Below are 22490 nucleotides of genomic sequence, written 5' to 3'. Positions count from 1 at the left end.
ACGCATTGTGCGAAAACGCGGGCACACGAAAAAAACGTGTTCCACCGTTTCCTCTAAACCATTGCACACTGGGCATTCGAAAGAATCCGCATGCCCGAAACGGTGTAGATACTGTCGGAAGCAACCATGACCTGTAAGGACCTGTGTCAGTTGGAATGTAACTTCCCCATGGCGCCTATTAATCCAACTACCCAAGTAACAATTTTAATTTTATTAAAGTTTTTTAGCGATTCAAAAATCCTAAACATAAAACCATTGATGCCGACTTGAAAATGCTCTCGAGTTCTTGTATGCCTCAATAAGCCCACGTTCTGGCTAGTTGGCCCAGTCTTATTAGGGTCTACAGGACTTCGTATGCAAACCGGCTTAGGATTTCGGGTTGTATCATAGTTTTATCAATCTTCTAAATAAAACCATCTTCTGACTTGTCAAATAATTGTTTTGATTATTTTTTACTCTCAATGTTCGATCGTCAGAATAAATTATGCTTGGTTGTTTATCCAGCCATCAATTGGAAAGATGCAGATATGGAATTCAGATTTGTTTTCCTATTTAATACGTGTCAGGAGACATGCCACGGAAAATTTGTGGTGAATGTGACTGTGATAATGACAAAAACTAAGTGCGCCACACAAACTATGCATAATTTGGAAGTTAAATGCATTTAATTTACTCAGTGGAGTTGGTTGCAAAAAAAGGTTTTTTCAACACAGCGGAGTTTAAAAGACATTATGTAATTTTTCTGACAAAATAAAATGACGGAAACGTGTTGTATGGTTTAATTTGATCTAAAGCTGTACGTGAATTCATAAAATTGAGTAATATTTTTTCTGTATTTACATGAATTATCCCTGCTAGGCGACATATTTTTCTGATAAAACTCTGTGTTCCTGATGATTCCTCCAATAGGGCTAACCCTCCTGAGGTAGTCATAACAGAGCTCATGATAGAACTAGTGGTTTTATCACAGCATTTTTTTGGTTTATGTTACGGCCACGAAATCTTTTGTTGGTTTTATGCATTGCCTCACAGTTTTGTGTATTTGTTTACAAAAAAATCTCTCCGACAACAACCGCAAATGCAAGTTTTATTGAAATGGTATATAATAAGTGATAAAACCAATTCATGTCTACTTGCAAGTCTTTAACTGAAGATGTTTATAGTAGAAGTTATATGATAGTTTTATGGAACGCCAAAGGTTCAAAGTAAAAAACTACCACATAAAACTAATTTAGAACAACTAGCTTTTTAACATGCTCGTATAAAAGCAGGATAAAACATGAATAAACCTTCAAGGCATGCTGATTGTTACTTGGGATATCTACCCTCGGTATCAACCTATGGATCAACCTTCCTTTGGTGGAACTGTCCCACGCGCGCTGCGATTTGACCATAGAGGCCATCCTGGCAGTCCTGCGTATGCCTCTTGTGCCGCGCATTTCGAAGCACTCCATGTCCTCACTGATAAGAATGCTGATAGGCACTATACCAGTAATGACGCAGAGAGCGTCGTGTGACACGGTACGGTACGCGCTCGCAACCCGCAGGCACATAAGCCTGCAAGTACTTTCCAGCTTCCGTCGGTAGCATTCAGTACTTAACGCGGTGCCCCACACCGGGCCGCCATACCTAAGTATGGACGTAGCAACACTAGCCAGAAGCTTGCGCTTACTGGCGTACACCGCAGAGCTATTGGACATCATCCGGGACAGTGCCGCAAAAGCTGTGGAGGCTCTTTTACAGGCATAATCGACGTGGCTACCGAAGGTAAGCTTATCGTCGATCATCACGCCCCAGCGTTTGACGGAGCGCTTTGACAGGATAGTGCACTCTCCTACATTGATCTTGTTTGCCTACATTGTTAACAACCGTCACCTCTGTCTTGTGGTGAGCCAGCTCCAGTTTCCTGGATCGCATCCACGCCTCCACAACCTTGATCGAGTGGTCGGTAGTCAACTTCACCTCCTCGATCGTTTCACCGTAGACTTCGAGCGTAATGTCGTCGGAAAATCCGACAATCTCTACTCCCACTGGGTACTTTAACCTCAACACCTCGTCGTACATGACATTCCATAACACCGGACCCAGGATGGAACCTTGCGGGACTCCTGAGGTTATGTGAAAACCCTTCCGACCCACCTCCGCTTCGTTGAAGTATGATCTCTTCCTTCCGCGAGGGCTTGGCCTTGGTATAGTCGCCTCTTCCTCTACTCGCTTCCTGCTGTTGTTGTAGTCAATAGTGTAGCGAACTGCCAGGTGATGGTCTATTCTCCAGTTCGAACTACTTATTAGGCCAGGACTACAAAAAGTAACATCAATAATCGACTAAACCGTTCCGACTAAAGATACTCTTGGTATCGCCATTAGTATGGCCAGTGTCTCTAGCAGGATCTGTCTCCGCTGGTTCGTGAAACGGCTTCCCCATTCCACGGCCCAGGCATTGAAGTCACCTGTTGTTACCAGCATTCGCCCTGTTAGCACGGTCATCATACAGTCCAGCAAATAGAAATACACTAGAACTCCAATGGCGCTGTAGTCACTTTTCCCATTTAATTAAATTAACTACTTTTATTGTAATAATTGATTGTTTTCAAGTGTCCAGCATGTAAAGCATCTTTTGTTTTGGTAAACAAAATTTATTTGACACTTCTAGTACCGCTACTGATGCTGTAAGGGCGTGGATAACTAGATGTTAGTCACACAAACAGTCGCGACATTGGGCTTCTGTGGCTAGTTATTCTAATGTCCAGCATCTGCGTGAACTGCTCGATCAGCTACAGCAGAAGACCCTGTTTACTTTGGCGACCACGAAGCCCTCGTAGGTAGTAGACACCACCTATGTACTTGCCTGTGTCCCTACCGGACCCTTCCGTAGCCTAGCGGCTGCGGTAGCCACCTGCACGTCGCACTGTTGCCGCAGTGCCGTGACGAGCTCTTCCACTTCGGTAACCTAGTCTAGGGTTTTCACCTTCAGAGTCACCTCTTTTGTGAGAGCCGTCACCTCTACTCCTTCGCCAAGGACCTCTTGCGCCAAACTTTTGTAGTCGCCACCCTTGCGTTTCCTTATCGCGCTTTAGCTCCAGGATCATCTCGACCGTACGAGTACGTCTGGTACTGCACGTACGTCGGCTCCCGGATCCAAGAGCTTGGTGTCGCTTCGCATCGCCTTCAAGACGTCCGAGTGCTTATACTGTTTGGTCTTGATGACAAGCGCGTCGCCCGTGGCGTCGCCTTTCTCGTGCTTGGCACCTACTCTTTTACGTCTCTGACTTCCTCGACCTTCGGCTTTTTTCTTCATCTTCCGCTCAACCTTCGTCCAAAGGGGATCCTCCCCTTGGCTACTCTGTGGTTGCTGAGGGCCTAACAACGACCGCAACCTTCTGTTCCATTCCATCCGGGACGGGCCAACCTTTTAAGGCCCACCCTTCCCACCTTTCCGGGACACCTGGCTAGGGTCCGATTTGCCGGCATTATTGTCAACCTTCGGGGTTAGTATCCTCCTGGCCTTGCGGGCACCGCCAGACAGCTCCTCACGGAATGTCTGTCTCACCCGCTCCTACGAGTGCTTATCACGAGCAGTCGCATCCGCCACACCTTTTGAACTTCCTGCGAAAGCGAAGGCCTCCGTCTGGGTAGACTTCGTAGCCTTTGCTTTTCACGGTTTCGCCGCTTCGCGAGTCTCGCGTGATCCTGCTTGGCAATGTCCAAAGAAAAATGATTCGCGCACCTCTGGTTGTGAAAGTCACAACTATGAAGATTTAAAATCATCATTAAAAGCGTGGTCGATGGAATTTTTTTTCGCAAGTGTTACGTCTGTTTGTCTGTGATAAAGGGTAGGGCAGATTGTAAGGTTGAGGGTTATGATAGAGCGTAGGATAGAGGGTTTGGGATAGAGGGCAGAGAAGACAGTAGCGTAGAGGGTAGAGAATAGGGTGAAGAAGTGTGATTAGATTAAATGAGATGAGATTTTCTCGAGATACCTTAAGAAATTCTTTCCGGGAATTCTCCAGGCATTCCTTTTGAGAATTGAGAATTGATTCCTTCCGAGATTCCCTCATATACTGCTTCCGGATTGCTCCTGGGTTCTCTTCAGGGATTTTTGCAGAGGTTGTTTAGGAAAATCCTGAATGGATTCTTTCTGAAAGTCTAGCCAGCATTCTCTCATGGATTTCTGCTGGAATTACTTCACAGATTCATCCTAATATATTACTTTCAAAGAGTTCTGTAGAAATATATTCAGAAAATCCTAGTGGAATTCTTTCAGATATACGTGCCGGGATCCTTGCTGGCTTCTCGGGAGTTTCTCTGGCATTTCTCTCGGGATTTGTACATTATTTTCTCCCGGGATTATTTCTGTGATTATTTCAGAGATTCCTACCATGCTTTCATTCAGCTGAGATTCCTCTCAGGATTCTACAAGATATGCCTCCCAGAATTCCATCAGGAAATTCTCCCGGGATTTCTACCAGGATTGCTTTGGAAAATTCTAAAAAGTTTCTTCCAAGTATTCTAGTCAGCATTCTTTAGGGACTACTGCTAGAGTTCCTTCAAGGATCCCTTCCGAGATTTCGTAAACGATTTCTCTAGGGGTTCTTTCCAGTATTGCTTCAGGGATTTCAACTTGTATTCTTTAAAAGACTCCTGTGAATCTTGAGAATTTATTTTGACGTTTGGTTATGCTACGCATACTTTATTTGATTTGTTTTTGAAGTTTAAATTTGAGAAATGTTGTTCACTGCAGTTGAAACAACATGAAATTACAAGGCCCATGCATACTTTTAGGCGTTTATCGGGCTTGATTAGAGCTGTATTGTATCTATACTGATCAGAATATAACGATAGCGTAGAATCTTCAAATTACATCAATGAAATCCGGGATATTGAGGCGTGGAGCGGACCTGGTGTGATGGTTAGAACACTTGACCATCACGCCGAGGACCTGGGATCGAATCCTACTCCCGACAAACTCGCAAAATGTGAGTTCTACCTTTGGAAGGGAAGTAAAGCGTGGGTCCCGAGATGAACTAGCCTAGGGCTAAAAATCTCGTTAATACAGATAAAAAAACGGGATATTGAACTATTTGTTACAAAATATTGATTTCTGTCCCATCGTGCTTTCCGTGTACTGCAGGACGAACCGATTCACGGGGCAATCTTGTCATGATTGTAAAATGGTTCACGTTCAAGTCGATATCATTCGTAAGAGTCCCTGATGGACACAGGCCATCGAATGGAATTTAATCTTCAAGTGTTTGGGGGTGTATGGATGGGAAATCCGGCCGGACCCGCCGGGGCTCGAGTTTTGTGAAAGAGGTGGTTCAGGGGGATGGTGGGCTTGTTTGTTTGCGTTATCGGGTTGGTTTGTTTCTTGAAGAGTTTTTTTTCTTTAATTTCTAACTACGAGTGGTTGTGAGTATGTAGAGAAGAGATATGACGCAGTGCCCCGCGAGTCTTGTTTATCGGCTTGGAGCAAATTGTGTGTGGAGAATAACACTTGCTGATAAGAGTTGCTTTGCTGTAAGTTATCATAGGTGGTTGTGTGTTGTGCGGACAGGTGTTCTGAAGAAAAATTCAGAACGGGGATTTAGATTTATCGTAAAATAACGGTGACTGGACAGTGAAAGTGAGAAAGACGATATCCGTTCATGGAACTCTGCATGAGTCAATTCTCGTATGTCGATAGCTGTGAGTAACAATGCGAGCATTTTTTGGGCAGTGAACTCTTATCATGTTTATCGCGGCAGGCATGACCTTTGAAGGTCTTGGACGATGCACTGCGAATTGCAGTGCGTATTTCCGGTCAGATCATTGGCTGGACAAGAGAGCCCTTCAAGGCAAACCTTATCGATGGGCTTGACCTGTTACCAGGTAGACGGTAGAAGACGAAGTATACTTTTATTACTTTGTTGTGGTTGAACCGCTGTGACACCTCAGCCGGCTTCTAAACCTTAGAATTTGTTGTTTTTTTTTTTCTGTCTGAGATAGTGTTTCAGAAAGGCATTCGTTGAAATCTGAACTCCAGGGAATTTGAGACATTTAGAACTGCAGTTGAATTCGCTTTTCTATAGTACGCATTGGTATAAACCTTCGTAGTTACAAACCTGTTTCATAAACGTCGGAATATTTCTTGTAGATCTGAGGATCTACATTCTAGGGAGCTCCAGAACTACTTTGAAATTCCGGGAGATCACTGATAATGTTTGTAGATTTGAAGATCTAAAATTGTTATTGCAGTATGAGGACTTCATATCTCGATCATAAACCTGGAAGGTTTCACTGATTACGTTCAGAGGTCTGAGGACCTATAAGAAATTAATGAGTTCAAAAAAAAAAAACTTAGATTTCTACGAAGTGTCAACCTTATTGAAGTATATTTGAAACTGATGCAAACTCCACTTCTTAATACTAATTTGTTCCACGTGTTGTTGATGTATTTGCAGAACTCCACTGAGCGGTTGAACTATGTAAACAAAGGAAGATAACCAACGGACAGATCCCTTTGATAGTCAGAATCTACCCTAGCATACAGACACCTCACACCAAAATGAACGGTTTATCTACGCTAAACCGATTGCTCGGCAAACGGAACAAAGATGGTAATGTAGATCTCTCCGTAGACATCCCTCAAGAACTTGATCGTTTAACCTGTCTAACCCCTCTATCCACAGTATCCAAATCCACATCGAACCTTAGCCGGTCGACGACCAACCTGGACAGCACCAACCAGTACAACAAGATTGTCCCGTTGGCCGCCATGACCAACGCCCCCTTCGAGCAGACCTTCCGTATCACGGTTCTGCTGCCGCGGGATCAGCTCTACGTGACCCGAATCGGCGCCAAGACACGCCTGGCCGTCCTCATGGACATGGTGTGCAGCGACAAACTACTGGACCCGCAGAAGTATCTGTTCAGGCATCCGGCAGATTTCCACCAGGGGTTTGAACTGGACCTCACCATTGGGGAGGTTGGCCTGAACGAGATCCGACTGATTTCCAAGAAGGAGCTGGACAACTTGCGGAATAACGAGTACCGGTTGAGCACTAGCGATATCTTCCGGTTGCACCAGAAGAACATCCGAGAAAACTCGGTGTCTTCGTCGGATCTGAGTCGGCACTCGCGAACCGCGCTCAAAACCACTAGTCCGTACAGTTCCACGAATTCCTTGAATTCGATGGATTCCTCTGGGTTGAGTTCCAGCTCTCGTGGAGGGCTGAACGGAACCCACAACCATCATCATCCGCCGGTGGCTCCAACGCGGAAAAAGCGCATGGCACCACGGCCTCCCAGTCAGAACTCCATCCCGGAGAAAGCTCCGTTTGAGATTCATAAGGATGATCACATCTTCAAGGAACCCCAACTTCCGCCGTACTCTCGGAAGAACTTCCACGTATCGTCGCCCAATCTGTACAACGGAGAGGTCAAAATCGTTGATACGATCAACAATAACAACAACAACTACAACGGCCAAACGGAAACCAACGGTAACGGTCACCACGTCGAAACCGTAGAAGAGATGAACAACCTCATCAACACCAAGACTTCGTACAGTACCCTCAAGAATCGTCCCACGTCAATGTACATCATCCGGGAACCGTCCGACCTGACGGACGATTCCGCCAACACCGTGAACCACGAAAACCTGCAGCGGACATCGCTCAACGGCACCGGTGGCGTCAACAACAGTACCACGCCGGACATCGTAAACCATTCCCGCACGTCGTCCAATTCGTCCGAGGTGAAAGATCCTCGCGACTTTCAGGAAGGTCCGCACCCCTCTACTACCACCGTCGTACCCACCCCTCGGAAGCGGCTGAATTCGAACGGTTCGATTCGGATACCGAGGCGTTGTAGATTCGGACCCCTTAGACTAACCTATAAATTCTCGTTCTTCTTTGCTTACATTCCACAGCCAAAAAGTCGAAAGCTCCGGCACCGGCTCCACCACCGCGGGGCGTGTCGCTGCTGGGATCGAAACAGCGGGAAGAGGTGGCGACCATGATGGCGACGGAACCGAAGATTGTCCCGACACCGTCGCCAAGGGCACCCAACCGGGGTACCACGGTACCGATCGGTGACGGAGCGGAAACAATCATCTCCAGTACGGATTCCAACCTTAGCGAAACGGATGCCGAGATACAGAAGAATCAAGGTGAATTGCATTTTGTTTCTGGAGATTCCAGTGTTTCGGAAAAGCGTCAACGGTCCCCAGAAATATTCAAATAGATTTGAGGAGAGTCTTAGAACCACCATAAAACCAAAACAAAATCATTTTATTTTTTGGCGGGTCTCAAGATCTCCCATTAAATACAAATGAACCTCTTTTTTATTCAAGTTATTTCTATCCCCTCTTAATCATTTTGATGTCCACTTTGACTTTAAGAGGTTTTAAGAACCACATTATGTCTTTTATTTTGGTTTTAAGATGGCTCTAAAAACCTCTTATAATTTACAAAATGTTACTTGGGTTATAAGGGAGAGCAAAGAAAGGTTGCAGGAGCATTTCAAAGACGGCCCAGGAATTTCAGCAGGGAACCAGAAGATATCAGGATCGTTTCAAGTGGGTCCAAGGTGTTTCAGGTGATACCAGGAGGTCTCAGGGGCGTTAAAGGTGGTTCCAGGGTCCTCTCAGGGGGCTCAGTGGGTTCCAGGAAGTAATGATTGTATGTAACACAAATCATTATGATGGAAGTATGAAATGGCAGTTTCGCAATGTGGATCTGGAGTTCCTCCAGTGGTTCCGAAAACTGTGAAAGAGTAATGGAGGGTAACTCAAGAACACCGGTAGGTTGAGATTGTGGGGACATTGATTATCAGAACCGGTTTCAGGGACGTTATCGGGGGTCTGAGGAGATTTTTGAAGGCATTACTGGGAGATCAGAGGATTTTCGACGGGGTTTGAAGGCATTACAGGTGCGGTTCCGGAGAGTCTCTGGTGCATTACATGGGGTCCGAGGGAATTTTAGAGGAATTTCGGAGGCATTTCAAGAAGTTTCAGAGCATTTTCGGCAGATTTTACAGGCGTTTCCTGGATTTTCGGTGGGTCCCAGCTGTAATACATGCGTTCCGAGGGGATTTTAGAAAGATTTCGGAGGAGTTAAAAAAAGTTTCAAAGGATTTTAGGCGTTTTCGGTTGTTTCAGAGGGTCTCAGGTGCGTTACATAGGGTCTGAGGGGGTTTCGAGGGGACTTCGAAGGCATTTCAGAGGTTTCAGAGGATTTTCAGCGGGTTTCAGAGGTGTTATGGAGGCATTTAGGTGGATTACATGGGGTCCGAGGGAGTTTTAGGCACATTTTAGGAACCTTTAGAAGAATTTTAGCGAGTTTTAGTGGAGTTACCTCTGCGTTTTCGGTGATTTCATAGAGTTTTAGAAGCGTTACAAAGGGTCCCTGGGGGTTTCAGTGTGATTTCTGGGGTATTTCAGGAAGTTTTAGAGGATTTTCGGCGGGTTTCAGAGGCGTTACGTAGGCGTTTTCGGGAATTCCGAAGGGTTTCAGGTGCGATATGTAACACAACCATTTTCTGAGGCTTCCTAGGTGGATTACATGGGGTCCGAGGGGCCTTTAGGGAGATTTCGGAGGCATTTTAGGAAGCTTCAGAAGATATTTCGCGGGTTTTAGAGGCGTTATATGTGCGTATTCGATGGTTTAGCAGGGTCTAAGATGCGGAGGCATTTCTGGAAGTTACAGAGAACTTTTAGTGAGTTTCAGAGGCGTTACGAAGGCATTTATGTAGATTTCAGAGGCGTTACATAGGCGTTTTCAGAGGCTTCAGGTCTCAGGGTCTCAGGGGTCCGAGGGGGTTTAAGGGGGAGTTCAGAGGCATTTGAGGAATCTTTAGAGGAATTTTGGCGGGTTTTTGATGCGTTACCGCTGCTTTTTCGGTGGTTTCAGAGAGTCTTAGGAGCGTTACGAGGGGTCCCTGGGGGTTTAAAGGTGACTTCTGGGGCATTTCAAGAGGTTTCTAGAGGATTTTCAGCGTGGTTCAGAGGCGTTTCCGGGAGTTTCGGAAGGTCTCAGGTGCGATACATTACACAGGCGTTTTCTAAGGTTTCGGGAGGTCCTAGGTAAAAGCATGGGGTTCGAGGGGCTTTCAGGGGGATTTCAGAGGCATTTTAGGAAGCTTCAGAAGATATTTGGTAAATTTTAGAGGCGTTGCATGTGCGTTTTCGGTAGTTTCGCAGGGTCTCTGGTGCGATACATGGGGTCCGCGGGGGATTAAGGAAGATTTCGAAGGGATTTCAGATAGTTACAGAGGATTTTCGGCCGGTTTAGATACGCTACGCAGGCATATCAGTGGATTTCAGAGGCGTTACGCTAACTTTTTCAGCAGTTTCAGAGGGTCTTGGGTACGATACATTGGCTCCGAGGGGGTTTAAGAGCAATTTCAGAGGCTATTGAGGAACCTTAGGAGGATTTTTGGCGAATTTAAGAGGCGTTACCGTTGCGTTTTCGGTGGTTTCGGATAGTCTTAGGAGCGTTACAAGGGGTACCTGGGGATTTTAGGGTAATTTCTGGAGCATTTCAGGAAGTTTTAGAGGATTTTCGGCAGGTTTCAGTCGATTCCGGGGTTTCGGAAGGTATCAGGTGCGTTGCATAGAATTCGTGGGGGATTTCCGAGGCATTTTAGAAAGTTTCAGAGGATTTTCAGCGGGTTTTAGAGGTGTTTTCTGAGGTATCGGAAGGTCTCAAGCGGATTACATTGGGTTCGAGGGGGGTTTTAGAGGGCTTAGGGACAAAACGTCGAAAGACAAAACGTCGAATGCCAAAACGTCGAATGCCAAAAGGTCGAATGCCAAAACGTCGAAAGGGATAAAACGTCGAAAGGACAAAACGTCGAAAAGGTCAAAAACGAGTAATCTAAGCAAATAGTAAGTTCTTTATTCTTTTAAAGGATACTCATTCTTTCAGTTGTATCTGCCAACTAGTTCAAACACCTCAGGATGGGCATGTTTCTTGACTAGTTCTTCGCGGGTAAGGAATATTCGCACTGTCGTATAAAAAAACTTACATCACGTCACGTTAAGTGTAACATTATTTATTCCCGGACATTCCCGACATTTTCTTTTCTTAGTTCTTTGGAGCCCCTTCTACTGGCACCCCAGTGTTGCAATTGAACTAAACGCGAGCCAAAAATGAACTGAGCCTGGATGTGTCATCCAATCTTAGGGGCTGTCCATAAACCACGTGGTCATTTTTTTGGGACTTTTCGGCTGTCCTCCACAATTCATCCGGTATTTCAGAATTATGGTACTAGCACAACAATGCCAAGTATCCACACAATAATCTTTACACAGCTGGTGGTTTCATCTTGGGTCTGAAGCATTAGTGCATATAGTGCAAAATGAGTCACTGACCTTCAGCGCTTGGGCAGTGACCCGAGATAATGAGGCATGAGTGTGTCCCCGTTAATAAGTTCATCATCCTGCCATCTTGGTGGATCTACCATATCGCCACCCCTCTCAGGCTATCAACAGAATTAAATCGATCCACTCAGATTCTAAAAAAAATCCACTCTGAACTGCGAACAGTAACACAATTTTCGACGTTTTGTCCTTTCGACGTTTTGTCCTTTCGACGTTTTGGCATTCGACGTTTTTGAAGTTTCAGGGTATTTTCAAAGATTCCTTCACAAAAACCCTTGTAACCCCTTGAAACTCCCCTGAAACCTTAATAACTCCCTCATTGAATCGCCCTTGAAATCCCCGGAAAGCCCTTGGAAACCTCAGTAATCCTATTGAAACGCACTTGAAATCATCATAACCACTAGCCCTTGAAATCTCTTGGAAAGCCTTTAAAAGGCTCCAGAAATCCCCTTGAAACGCCCCTGAAATATTATTAAAAGCCCTCAAAACCGTTTGGAACGCCCTTAAACCATTCCTGAAACTCCCTGAAACTCTCTTTGCCCTTTGGAGTTGGAGGGTTCATATATGACCCCAACATAGACGGCTGTATAAATACACACATTCAAAAAACAGAATACTGTCTTCGGAAAAGTTGTTGCAAATTGAGTCCTCTATTAAGGAAAAATGGGAATATTTGTATTTGAAACTTCACTGACAACCTAGAACATCCTGGACACCATAAAGTTTGGAGAAACGAACTAATTGATATACCAGTTGTTCTAAAAGCTGCGTTCATTTATATTCATTTAACCCTTGTTAAGAATATCAGAATGTGTTTTATATTCTGGGATGTTCTAGGTGTTCCAAACTGTCCTGTAGTAAAGTCCTTCAAGTCTACAAAAATAACTTTGTGTGTTATCGCCATAAATTATAGCATTACATAATCTACTGGGATCCGTGAAGCTCTTGGCATCTACAATGTCATTTATAGACACTATAAAGATATTCTAGGTCAGCCAAACTACCTTGGAGTTGAGAACTTCAGGTCTACACTCGTAACAGTAGCCATATCTGTTATTCTGTGTAATGTTGCATAATCAACCGCGGTTACTGGACCAATCTGAAGTCTACTTCGTATAAATATAAACTTTTGAGGCATTCAGGGTCGTCTAAACTGTCCTTAATAAAGTCCTTCAAATTCACAAGAACTTTCTGTGTTTTCGCCATAAATAATAGGATTGCATAACCTGCTGTGATATGCCAAGTTTTTGAATTCTCACATGTCATTTAAAGACAGTATAAGTATATTCCAGGTCACCCAAACTACCTTGGAGTTCAGAACTTCAGGTCTACATTTATAACAGTAGTCACATTTGCTATACTGAGTAACTTTGCACAATCTATCGTGGTTACTGGACCAACCTAAATCTATATATATAAAAATGCAGTGGCATACGTGGGACCGCGCATAACTTGCGAACGGATGGTCCGATTCGGGTCGTCTTAGTTTTGTTCAGTTAGTTTTCACCCAAGGAAGGTTTATGAGGCGAAAAACATGGAAAAAATGAGAGTTTTTTGGAAATCGGGTTTTTGTATATTTTGAACGGGGTCTTGAACTTGGCTAGGGACTTGAAACGTCAAAAAACGCAGTAGGCAAGACAAAGTTTGCCGGGTACAGCTAGTTTACTATATATTACTATGAGCCTTTGGGACATAACGGGTCGTCCAAACTGTCCTGAAGTTTAACTTTTGACAGTAGCAGTTGTTATCAGAAGATTTACTGGACATGATGGAATACAAACCGTAGCTTTGTATACTGAAAGAAATTACCGTAACACGAGTAGACTTCAGGGACTAAACTCAAGAACCGTAGCTTTGTATAATGAAAGAAGTTTCCGTTACACACGTGGACTTTAGGATCTAAAGTCTAAACTCAAGAAGAGTTATGATGACCTAGGATATCTCGACTGATCTGATACTGTATATTAAATTTTCAGAAGACTTACTGGTCGCGATGGAATACAAATCGTAGCTTTGCATAGTAAAAAAAGTAATCGTTACACCCGTAGACTTCAGGATCTGAACTCAAAAACAGTTCGGATGACCTAGGATATCCCGACTGATCTAATACTGTCTATTGAACTTTCAGAAGACTTACTGGACGTGATGGAATACAAACCGTAGTTTTGTTCAATGAAAGAAGTTATCGTTACACTCTTAAACTTCAGGATCTGAACTCAAAAACTGTCTTTTAAACTTTCAGAAGACTTACTGGACATGATAGATTACAAATCGTAGCTGTGTCCTGTGTATAATGAAAGAAGTTACCGTTACATCCGTAGTCTTTAGGATCTAAACTGAAGAACAATATATTCCTGATGACCTAGGATATTCCGACTGATCTGATTCAGTATATTGAACTTTCAAAAGACTTACTGGACATGATAGATTACAAATCGTAGCTTTGTATAATGAAAGAAGTTACCGTTGCACGCGTACAATTCAGGATCTGAACTCAGAAACAATTTGGATGACCTAGGATATCCCGACTGATCTGATACTGTCTATTGAAATTTCAGGAGACTTACTGGACGTGATGGAATACAAACCGTAGCTTTGCATAATGAAGGAAGTTATCGTTACACCTGTAGACTTCAGAATCTAAACTCAAGAACAGTTTGGCTGAGTTAGGATATCTCAACTGTTCTGAGACTGTCTTTTGAACTTTCAGAAGACTTACTGGACATGATAGAGTACAAGTCGTACCTTTGTCTAATGAAAGAAGTTACCGTTACACGCGTAGACTTCAGGATCTGAACTCAGGTACAATTTGGATGACCTAGGATATCTCGACTGACCTGATAATGTCTATTGAACTTTCAGAAAACTTACTGGACGTGATGGAATACAAACCGTAGCTTTGCATAATGAAAGAAGTTATCGTTACACCTGTAGACTTCAGGATCTAAACTCAAGAACAGTTTGGCTGACTTAGAATATCTCAACTGTTCTGAGACTGTCTTTTGAACTTTCAGAAGACTTACTGGACATGATAGATTACAAATCGTAGCTTTGTATAATTGTATAATTGTTACCGTTACACCAGTAGGCTTTAGGATCTATACACAAGAACAGTTGGAATGACTTAGGACATCCAGAAAAAAAAATCTGCATGATATTCTACCCTTTCTATGCTATTGAGCAACAAAACCACAGAAATACGTAGAAAAAACTGTAATAACGCTTGGAAAAATTCCGGCTTCAAAGGGTTAAATGCCTCTGAGGCTCCTTGTAACGCTTTTTAAAGACTCCTGAGAACCCCTCCCCTGAATCGGCTTTAAAACCCCTTGAAACGTCGCTGGATTCCCCTCAATACTATTAAAACGCCACTGAAATATCCGTAGTTCCATTAAAACGCCTTGAAACTCTTTTGTTTAAGCTCTCTGGAAACTTCCTGGAAACCCCCTTGGCCAACAATTCTTATATAAAACTTTCAAGAGATTGTCTGGAAATACTCCGAAGAAGCTTTTTTAATTAGAGGACCTAAAGGCTTGTCTATAATACATCAGATTTGTTCCAAATATCTTACTAAATCCGCACCCGTCTTTCCTGCCGTTCCAGAAACTGTCAACAAGCTGAATGCCGTCAACAGCGCGCACCAACCGCAGGTTTCCGTCGAGCAAACCCCCTCTTCCACCCCAACCCATCCATCCCCCAACGTGTCCAAGGTCATGCTGAACGTCGATCATTCTTCTCTGACCTCAACCGATCCACCGTCCTCCCTATCCCCCGAAGTCGAGCGTAAACCATCAAGCGGAGCCTCATCCGTGTCCATAACGATCGTCAACGAACCTTCCCCAGTCGTCGTCCCGAACAATGGTCACTCCAAACCATCCACCCCGATCATATCCAAGGTTCACATCGTACCGCCCACCCCTACCACCGACCGAGCCTCCAGCGAAGAACCGGTCGACCGGCGACTGTCCAACGGCGGCCACAGTTCCGACGAGGACATCAAGATCTACAACATCGAGTCCGGCCAGGAGATGCGCATTCCGGACAACCGCGATACGGTGCGTTCGCCCAGCCCAGCGGAAGAGGAAGAGCAGTGGACCTACACGCTCCCAGCCCCACCGAAATTCGCCGATTCCTCCATCAAATCGGGCGAGTACGACGAGAAGCAGCGGTTCTTCGATCTGCAGTCGACTTTCGTGGACAACACGACGATCGTGACGGATCGGATGACGATCCACTCGGACGTGACGGAGGAGATCAGGCCGATCATTCGGGAGAAGGTGCTGATGGACGAGAGCTTGGAGGAAATCGGACAGAAGTGTTCGTCGCCGACGGAGACGTTGGTGGAAAGCGAAGGCGGGAATAGTAGCGTGACCGGGGAGATTATGATCAATTCGGATATTGAGGACGGGTATCGAGGAGGCAGCGAGGTGAGGGAGACGATGATACAGACGTTGGAGAAGCGACGGGAGAAATTGAAGGAGAGCGAGCTGCAGGATTTGAAGGAGTCGATCGAAGGGGTTATGGTCGAGCAGAAGGTGGTGAAAGAAACGGAGGAGGAGGAGGAGATGAACGAGAGTGATATTATGAAATGTGCCAAATTGAACGAGGAGACGGTGGTGGATGACTACACGATGGTTGTCAAGAGAAGCAGCGTGGTGAGCGTTACGCGATCGCAGTCAGTGGTTGAAGGTAGGAGGCTGTCGGATGAGAAGCCAGCGGTAGATAGGAAAAGCGAAGTGATCAGTGAGCTCAACCAGGTTATCAAAGATGAGAATGCGTTGAAGGCGGTGCTAAATGGAAAGAAGATGACGGAGGAGGATGAGGATATTGTCGGGGCGAACAAGAATAGCTTAAGTAACTTCAAAATATCTAGTTACAACGGCGAAAACAAGGAGAATGTGGTTGAAAAGCCTAGCGAGATGGTCAACGGACGGGAAGAAAAGGTAAGTTAAGTAAAATTGAAACGAACTGTACGGAGTGACTAATGTTTCGACCATCATTTTTCAGACTGTTTCGGGTCCGGTTTCGCAGAAGTCCGACGACAGCGAAGAGGAAACAAACGTCATCGTACGGCGTAAAATATCTGCGGATTCAATCTCCCGCAGCAAGTTGAGCAGCGATGAGGACGAATCGGGTGCCCGATTGGGTAACAAGAACCACCAAGGACCGGTTAAGCGGCGCAGCCTCACGGTGCTGAACAAGTCACCGAAGAACATCAACCGTTCGGATAGCTTCCACTCGACGCGATCCGATTACATCCAGTCGCTGGCCAGCGTCAACGGGTTGAGGCTGACTCCGCGCAGTACGTCGTACATTTCGCTGATCGGAGCGCAGAAGTTTGAGAATCGGTTTGCTCAGAGCAATCGGCGGAAGTCGACCAGTGAGATGAGCATTTGCGATTCGCCATCGCTCCAGAGCCTGGAAGTGATCAAGAACATCTTGAACAATTCCAAGAGCAATCTGGCGATGGATAAGAAGGAAGTTGAGGAAATTATGCCGATGGCGTCCATCAAGCGGAACAGTTTCACGGACATTTCCACCTTGGTTCAGTTCAAGAGCGAGGTGATTAGGAGCAGTTTGACCAGGCCGGAGAGTATGGTTGAGCAGAAGATAGAGGAAGTGGAGAGCAAGAAATTGTTTGATGAAAAAGAGATCAAGAAGAAACCGGTTTTGATCGAAAAGATCGAGTCGGCGAAGGAGGCCATGATTGAAGAATCGGTGAGTATGACAATAACTGATAGCGAGAAGGCCATGAGCGAAAGAGTTGTAGATGTTTCGAATGAGTCGAAAAGTGATGATGAGAAGCTTCAAAACAGACAGCTGTCAGCGGCGGTTGCCAAGCAACCTCAAACAACAGTAGTCAACATCACTACTACAAGCACAACGGTTGCCAGTAGTGGTGTAAGCGTTACTGTCAACGCTGATAAAAATGAAAAACGATGGACGTATCAAGGGCCACCGACTATAAACTTCACAACCTGGAGCGAACGGCCAAAGATCGATGTTTCGATCAAATCCGATAAGGACTACCGTTTCGGCGGTAGCTCTACCCTTCCTCGGGGTTACCGTAATGTAAATAATACCACTAAAGTAAACCTGAATGTTGCTCCAGCGCCAGCCCTGGACAAAGAGAACGGTATAGACCTGCCTGATTCTCGTGAACATGTGCCATTTAACGATGGGGAATCTAGATCACTCCCACAGGACATCAATCCTGAACCGGTCTTAACCTCCAATTCCGATCGTCTCCCAATCGTTCGAGCTGTTGAATATAAAAAGAACGTCGTTCTGCCGCCTCCAGTGGCCCAGAAACCCCTTGATAAACCGTACTTCTACGATACCTACTCCCGAACCCCTGCGACCTCGACGGCCACCATCAACCGGTTGAGCATGGGATTCAACAAATTCCAACCTGTTGTCCGAGGCTTCAAATCGACGGATGAGAAAGACGTCCCGGCGACAAAACCGCGCCCCGTGTCGATGATCGAGTCCTCCACTATCTCGACCGCCATCTTGAAAACTACGCCTACTAGGATGGAAAAACCTATTCCGGAAGTTACGTCGCTTCCCTTCGGACAGAACACCCTTCGTCGGACGGGTCTGAAAGATAAAATTCTTGCACAAACCAACCCAGAACCGGTGGCGGTGGCAAAGCCAGCTGTTCAGGAAGCCCCGGTTGTAGCCGTGAAAGTGGCGGCCGCGACAACTGCCGCCCCTCCACCGCCTCCCCCGGTGGCTCCTAAGCTAACCACTCCGGTTGTGCGAGGGGCCATCGTGAAGAAGCCGCTTCCGTCGCCGGATGTAGACCCCCGTACCGCTCTGTTGGATGCCATCCGGAACTTCAACAAGGATAAGCTACGCGCCGAACAGTAATCGCAGTAAGCCGTTTTTAACTGTGCTGTAGGTTTCTGTCACTTTCCGAGACGTGCGCCGGTCGTTGCCTAGCAACGAAACTTTTTGGCGTCGCTCGCTTTGTAGTTAGTTGTTATTAATTTATTACTCTGTTGTTTCTTTTAATTTCTATTTCTTCTATTGTTCTATCTTCTTTTTGTATCAAAATTTTCATTTTTATTGTTTTCAATATAAATATACCAATTTTACTCGGTTTTATGTGAAAAATGGAATAATTATTACGGTTTTACATTGGCTTTACCAGCATTCAGTTTCACTTTTACACTCTGATTTCAATCAAAAGCTCACAAATTGCTTCAAAATTTTTCCACCTTATGAATGGGCGTTTAAAAGCCAAGGAAATAGTAGCAGCTGAAATCAGATGAAATATCAAAAACATTTATTTGTGAATATTTTTAAAATATTGAAAACTTAATTGTTCTAGGGTTTCAAAATAAAGTTCTAAAATGTGTAAATGGCTCTTAAAATTAGCTCCCACGGATAACATTTTTAAAAACCAGAATAATTTGAAAATTAAAAAACACAATTTACAAATGTGAGGATCAGAAATGTTTTTACATACACCCTAAATACAAAAGATAAGTTTTTGGGGAAGCTTAACCATTCACGGAGAGACGAAACTACCCAAAAGTAAGTTCTTTCCACCCAACTTCGGGGTTGCGAGCGTCAAGCCAATTTTGAGTTGATGGAATCGATGTTTTTGTTGGGTTGTTCCCGCTTGCTTCCATGTGAAAAAATAGGGTATCGCGCTACTTGGGCGGTGGTTTTCTTCGTCTGTTATTTTCGTCTGTTTTCCACTGTAACTCGGTCAATTTTGAACCGATTGACTTGAAATTGACTACCCGTGTACAGGTAGATACTATACCTATCTCACCGCATTCCAAGAATTGTGTCAATTGGTTCAAGATTGACTGAGTTATAGTGGAAAACAGACGAATATAGAAGCCACCGCCCAAGTAGCGCGATTCCCTACCTAATTTTAAGTTTTTTCCACTCAACCGAAATTTTGACTAGGTTGTATTCACTCAAATTTGAGTACTGTGCTAGAAACTCAGTTTTGGCTTGACGCACGGAACTGCAAAAGTTGGGCTGTTTCTCTCTTCACTCTCTGACAACAACAGAAAGAGCGCATGAAAAGGGAGATGAAAAAGAACTCAAATTTTTCAGTTTCTCCGTGTTCTAATTGTTTTTCAAACAACACATTAAAAAAGAACTGGTTGAAATGATCTATGATTAGAGTCGAAATTTGAGCTTGGCAAATCAAAAGTCAATCCATTTTTGTATGCCGTAGTTAAAAATCCACATTAAATACACAAACAAGCAAACAAGTTATTAATACGGGACCAAAGGTAACATGGTGTTTTGTTTTTAAGCAAAATGAAGCAGTTTTATCACATATAAAAGATATATTAAAGTAAACAAACTAGCACAACTGATTATTGAAACAAGCTTGCATATTTTTAGAAAAAAAAACTGGTTTTAATTCGTTGGTATTTGATACATTCCAGATCAGTAAAACCATCTGTACAACAGATGCTTGAAGTTATTGAAAAAACTATTCATTATACAATGTGTAGTGCACCACACATACAAACAAAACCCACGCAGACAGACACCAACACTTATAAACACACTTACATACTCGGGTATTAATCATTAATATTGTTAACGTTTTAACTAAGTAGGCTTCGATTTCCCTATACCTTTGAAGTATGTATAATAATCAAACAAACACGTATCTGAAGGCAATTGCATGCGGGTTCTTATCCAAGCAGGGGAAAGGGAATGTCATCACACAAGTCACACAAAAATATAACGGTTGGGAATACCCCCCAACCTACATACATACATACTTATGAGCGAGATGTGAGAAATGATACTATAAAAAAATAAAGCAATCATCAAGTCATTAGACAGTTAGGTTGTAAAGCTCTGATAACTAGGATTAGCGTTTTTACATACACTACTTTAGTATATTTGTAGAATAATCGTGCACACAAGGTAGGGGGACGGTTTCGCGACCTCTCCTTGCTTTCCATGGATTGGATGTTGTTGCAAAACGTGTAAATTTTTAACGATGGAAATATTTGAAATAAACTGATATTATACTAATAATTCCGGCTTCCGGCTGCCATGGTTACCATTACTATGAAATGTGTAGAGAACATCCTGATAAAAATCTAGACCTCATACGGCGAATGTAAAACTACAAATAGAATTTTGTAGGTATCCCTTTGTTAGAAAAAGTCTCCATTAGTACTACAGAGTTTGGATTGATTCGTTCAAGTTTTTTAGCAACCCCGTTCAAAGTGCGTAGCAGCTTCTATTCTGCAAACACCTGAAATGCCTGTAATCTCATAGTTATCAATCCCGTTTATGCTGGGTTTCCTGTTAATACAACGGAACCTCTTTTTATGTCATGGGCTGGAGGTGAACAAATTAAAAAGAGCATAAAAGGAGGGAATTTCGTGCATATATTAAAATAGGGAATGATGAAACGCGAGATCAGGTTTTACTCCAGAGCATTTGAGATGAGGCCTAAAGGGTTTCTAGGGAGTTTTTAGAGGGCACAAAAAGGAGATTCCAAGAGACTTTAGGGGCGTTTCGGGGGGTTGTTTCATGGGATATCACGCTGCTCCATTTACCGTTATTATAAAATAAACTATACCATCAAAACCCGAAACGCCATTCTCTTTATTTAGCTATCCTACATCTCTGGGCAAATTTTTAAAATCATCGTTGGGCGAAATTTTGAGTTACGCCCTTTTATAGGGCCTAATCTCTAAAAAATCGTATTTTCTATAGAATAACACCATATTTCATAACAGAATCATGAATTAAAATCAATAACAAAAATTATCATGAATTATATTAAAATTTGGTAGTTTGCATCCATATAAATATTAGTGGAGTGCATTTTCTTTTAAAAATTGGTCATTACGTCAATATACGGTAGGTGTTCTTAGGGCCTATAGAAAACAAACATTTCATCGGTGTAACAAATTCAATCAAAAGATTATTAGGGGGATTCACTTAACAGCGTAAACTGATTAAACGTCGTGATCACCAAGGCAATCTTTGATTATTTCATTAGCAAAATCATGAAACATTTCAAATAAGCAGAAAATCATGGCTTACGCAGCAATTTAATCTGTTTAGTGAGTACCCCTATTGTATTGAGATTCCAAATGTCTATAGATGTTCATATTACCACATAAGGGAAGATTCAAAAATTACGTCCATCGTTTTTCGGGATTTCTAGACCCCCCTCCCCCCTCTGTCACGCAATTTCCCTATACCCAATACACGTACTGTCACACTTTTCTAGACCCCCCCCCTCCCCCAAATGTTGGACGTAATTTTTGAACGTTCCCTAACATAAGTGGCTAGGGAGTTCCGAGAACGAAGGAAAAAGTTGTATCCTTTTCTAGCACGCGAAACTGTTATATCTTTTATAAAAGGCGCCGAACTGTCATTTATTTTTGTAAACAGAAAACATCTGATCCAACCAGTATTCCAGTTTTGGCAAAGAATACAAGAACGAAGATAGGCATCTGAGATATGCACAAAACTTGCTCCTGGCAATTCACTTATTCATTTCCATTAATTCATTGAAATCTTCGAAATAACACATCCACGTTTTACATATCGATCTCCCTTTATATTTAAATCTTGATAACGTATGTTTGTCTTGAGTTTACAAAGTTTCATCATAATTTATGTCCTAGTTTAGATCTCCTCGTGCTGCTGGTCTATGAGGTCTTTGTTTTACTTCACAGCAATGATAAATGGTATACATGCTGAAAAATGGTATGGCAATAATGTTATAACGCATTTGACATTTCGATGCCCTGTATACCAGTGTACGAGCTCGGAAAGGCATCAACTTTTTGAGCCAGAGTTCCACTTATGTTATGTGGTAACATGATCGATTTCTCTTCATCGACTCTCTCTCTTCTGCAAATTAAAGTAATAACATGCAAATTTTGCTGGGGCCCGTGGCGTTGTGGCTACACGTTTGCTTCATAAGCAGATGGTCATGGGTTCGAACCCAGCCCCGGCACTTTCGTCAGTTGCTCTTTCCCCCTGAGAGCAGCTGACACTGACCCTCTTGTGAGCCCATGGCTCAAATGAATCCGGATACTTGGACATCGGCGAACGCAACCCATAATGGACCCGCAATCGGACTGGAAACAGGAAAAACCAACTGTTGCCGCTG

The 22490-nt window shown here is 43.7% G+C and overlaps 1 protein-coding gene across 4 annotated transcripts in view; it reads left to right on the top strand.

Annotated features, from left to right (window-relative positions):
• The window catches only part of LOC109425564 (putative mediator of RNA polymerase II transcription subunit 26), a 220572-nt gene extending 201570 nt beyond the window's left edge, over positions 1 to 19002 (top strand). For 2 of the 4 annotated variants that reach the window (XM_062858413.1, XM_062858414.1), the window contains 5 exons: positions 6441 to 6596; positions 6669 to 7823; positions 7910 to 8149; positions 14963 to 16302; positions 16367 to 19002. In XM_062858413.1, the coding sequence (XP_062714397.1) occupies positions 6545 to 6596; positions 6669 to 7823; positions 7910 to 8149; positions 14963 to 16302; positions 16367 to 18232 (4653 nt within the window). In that variant the 5' untranslated portion in view covers positions 6441 to 6544 and the 3' untranslated portion in view covers positions 18233 to 19002. Of the gene's footprint in view, positions 1 to 5542; positions 5686 to 6440; positions 6597 to 6668; positions 7824 to 7909; positions 8150 to 14962; positions 16303 to 16366 lie in introns of those variants that run through there. The other 2 variants (XM_029874045.2, XM_062858415.1) reach the window with 2 other exon arrangements.
• The last annotated feature ends 3488 nt before the right edge of the window (positions 19003 to 22490 follow it).

The sequence above is a fragment of the Aedes albopictus genome, chromosome 3, assembly GCF_035046485.1.
Source record: "Aedes albopictus strain Foshan chromosome 3, AalbF5, whole genome shotgun sequence".
In the NCBI taxonomy this organism is placed as follows: domain Eukaryota; kingdom Metazoa; phylum Arthropoda; class Insecta; order Diptera; family Culicidae; genus Aedes; species Aedes albopictus.
This window is presented reverse-complemented; position numbering and strand designations above follow the sequence as displayed.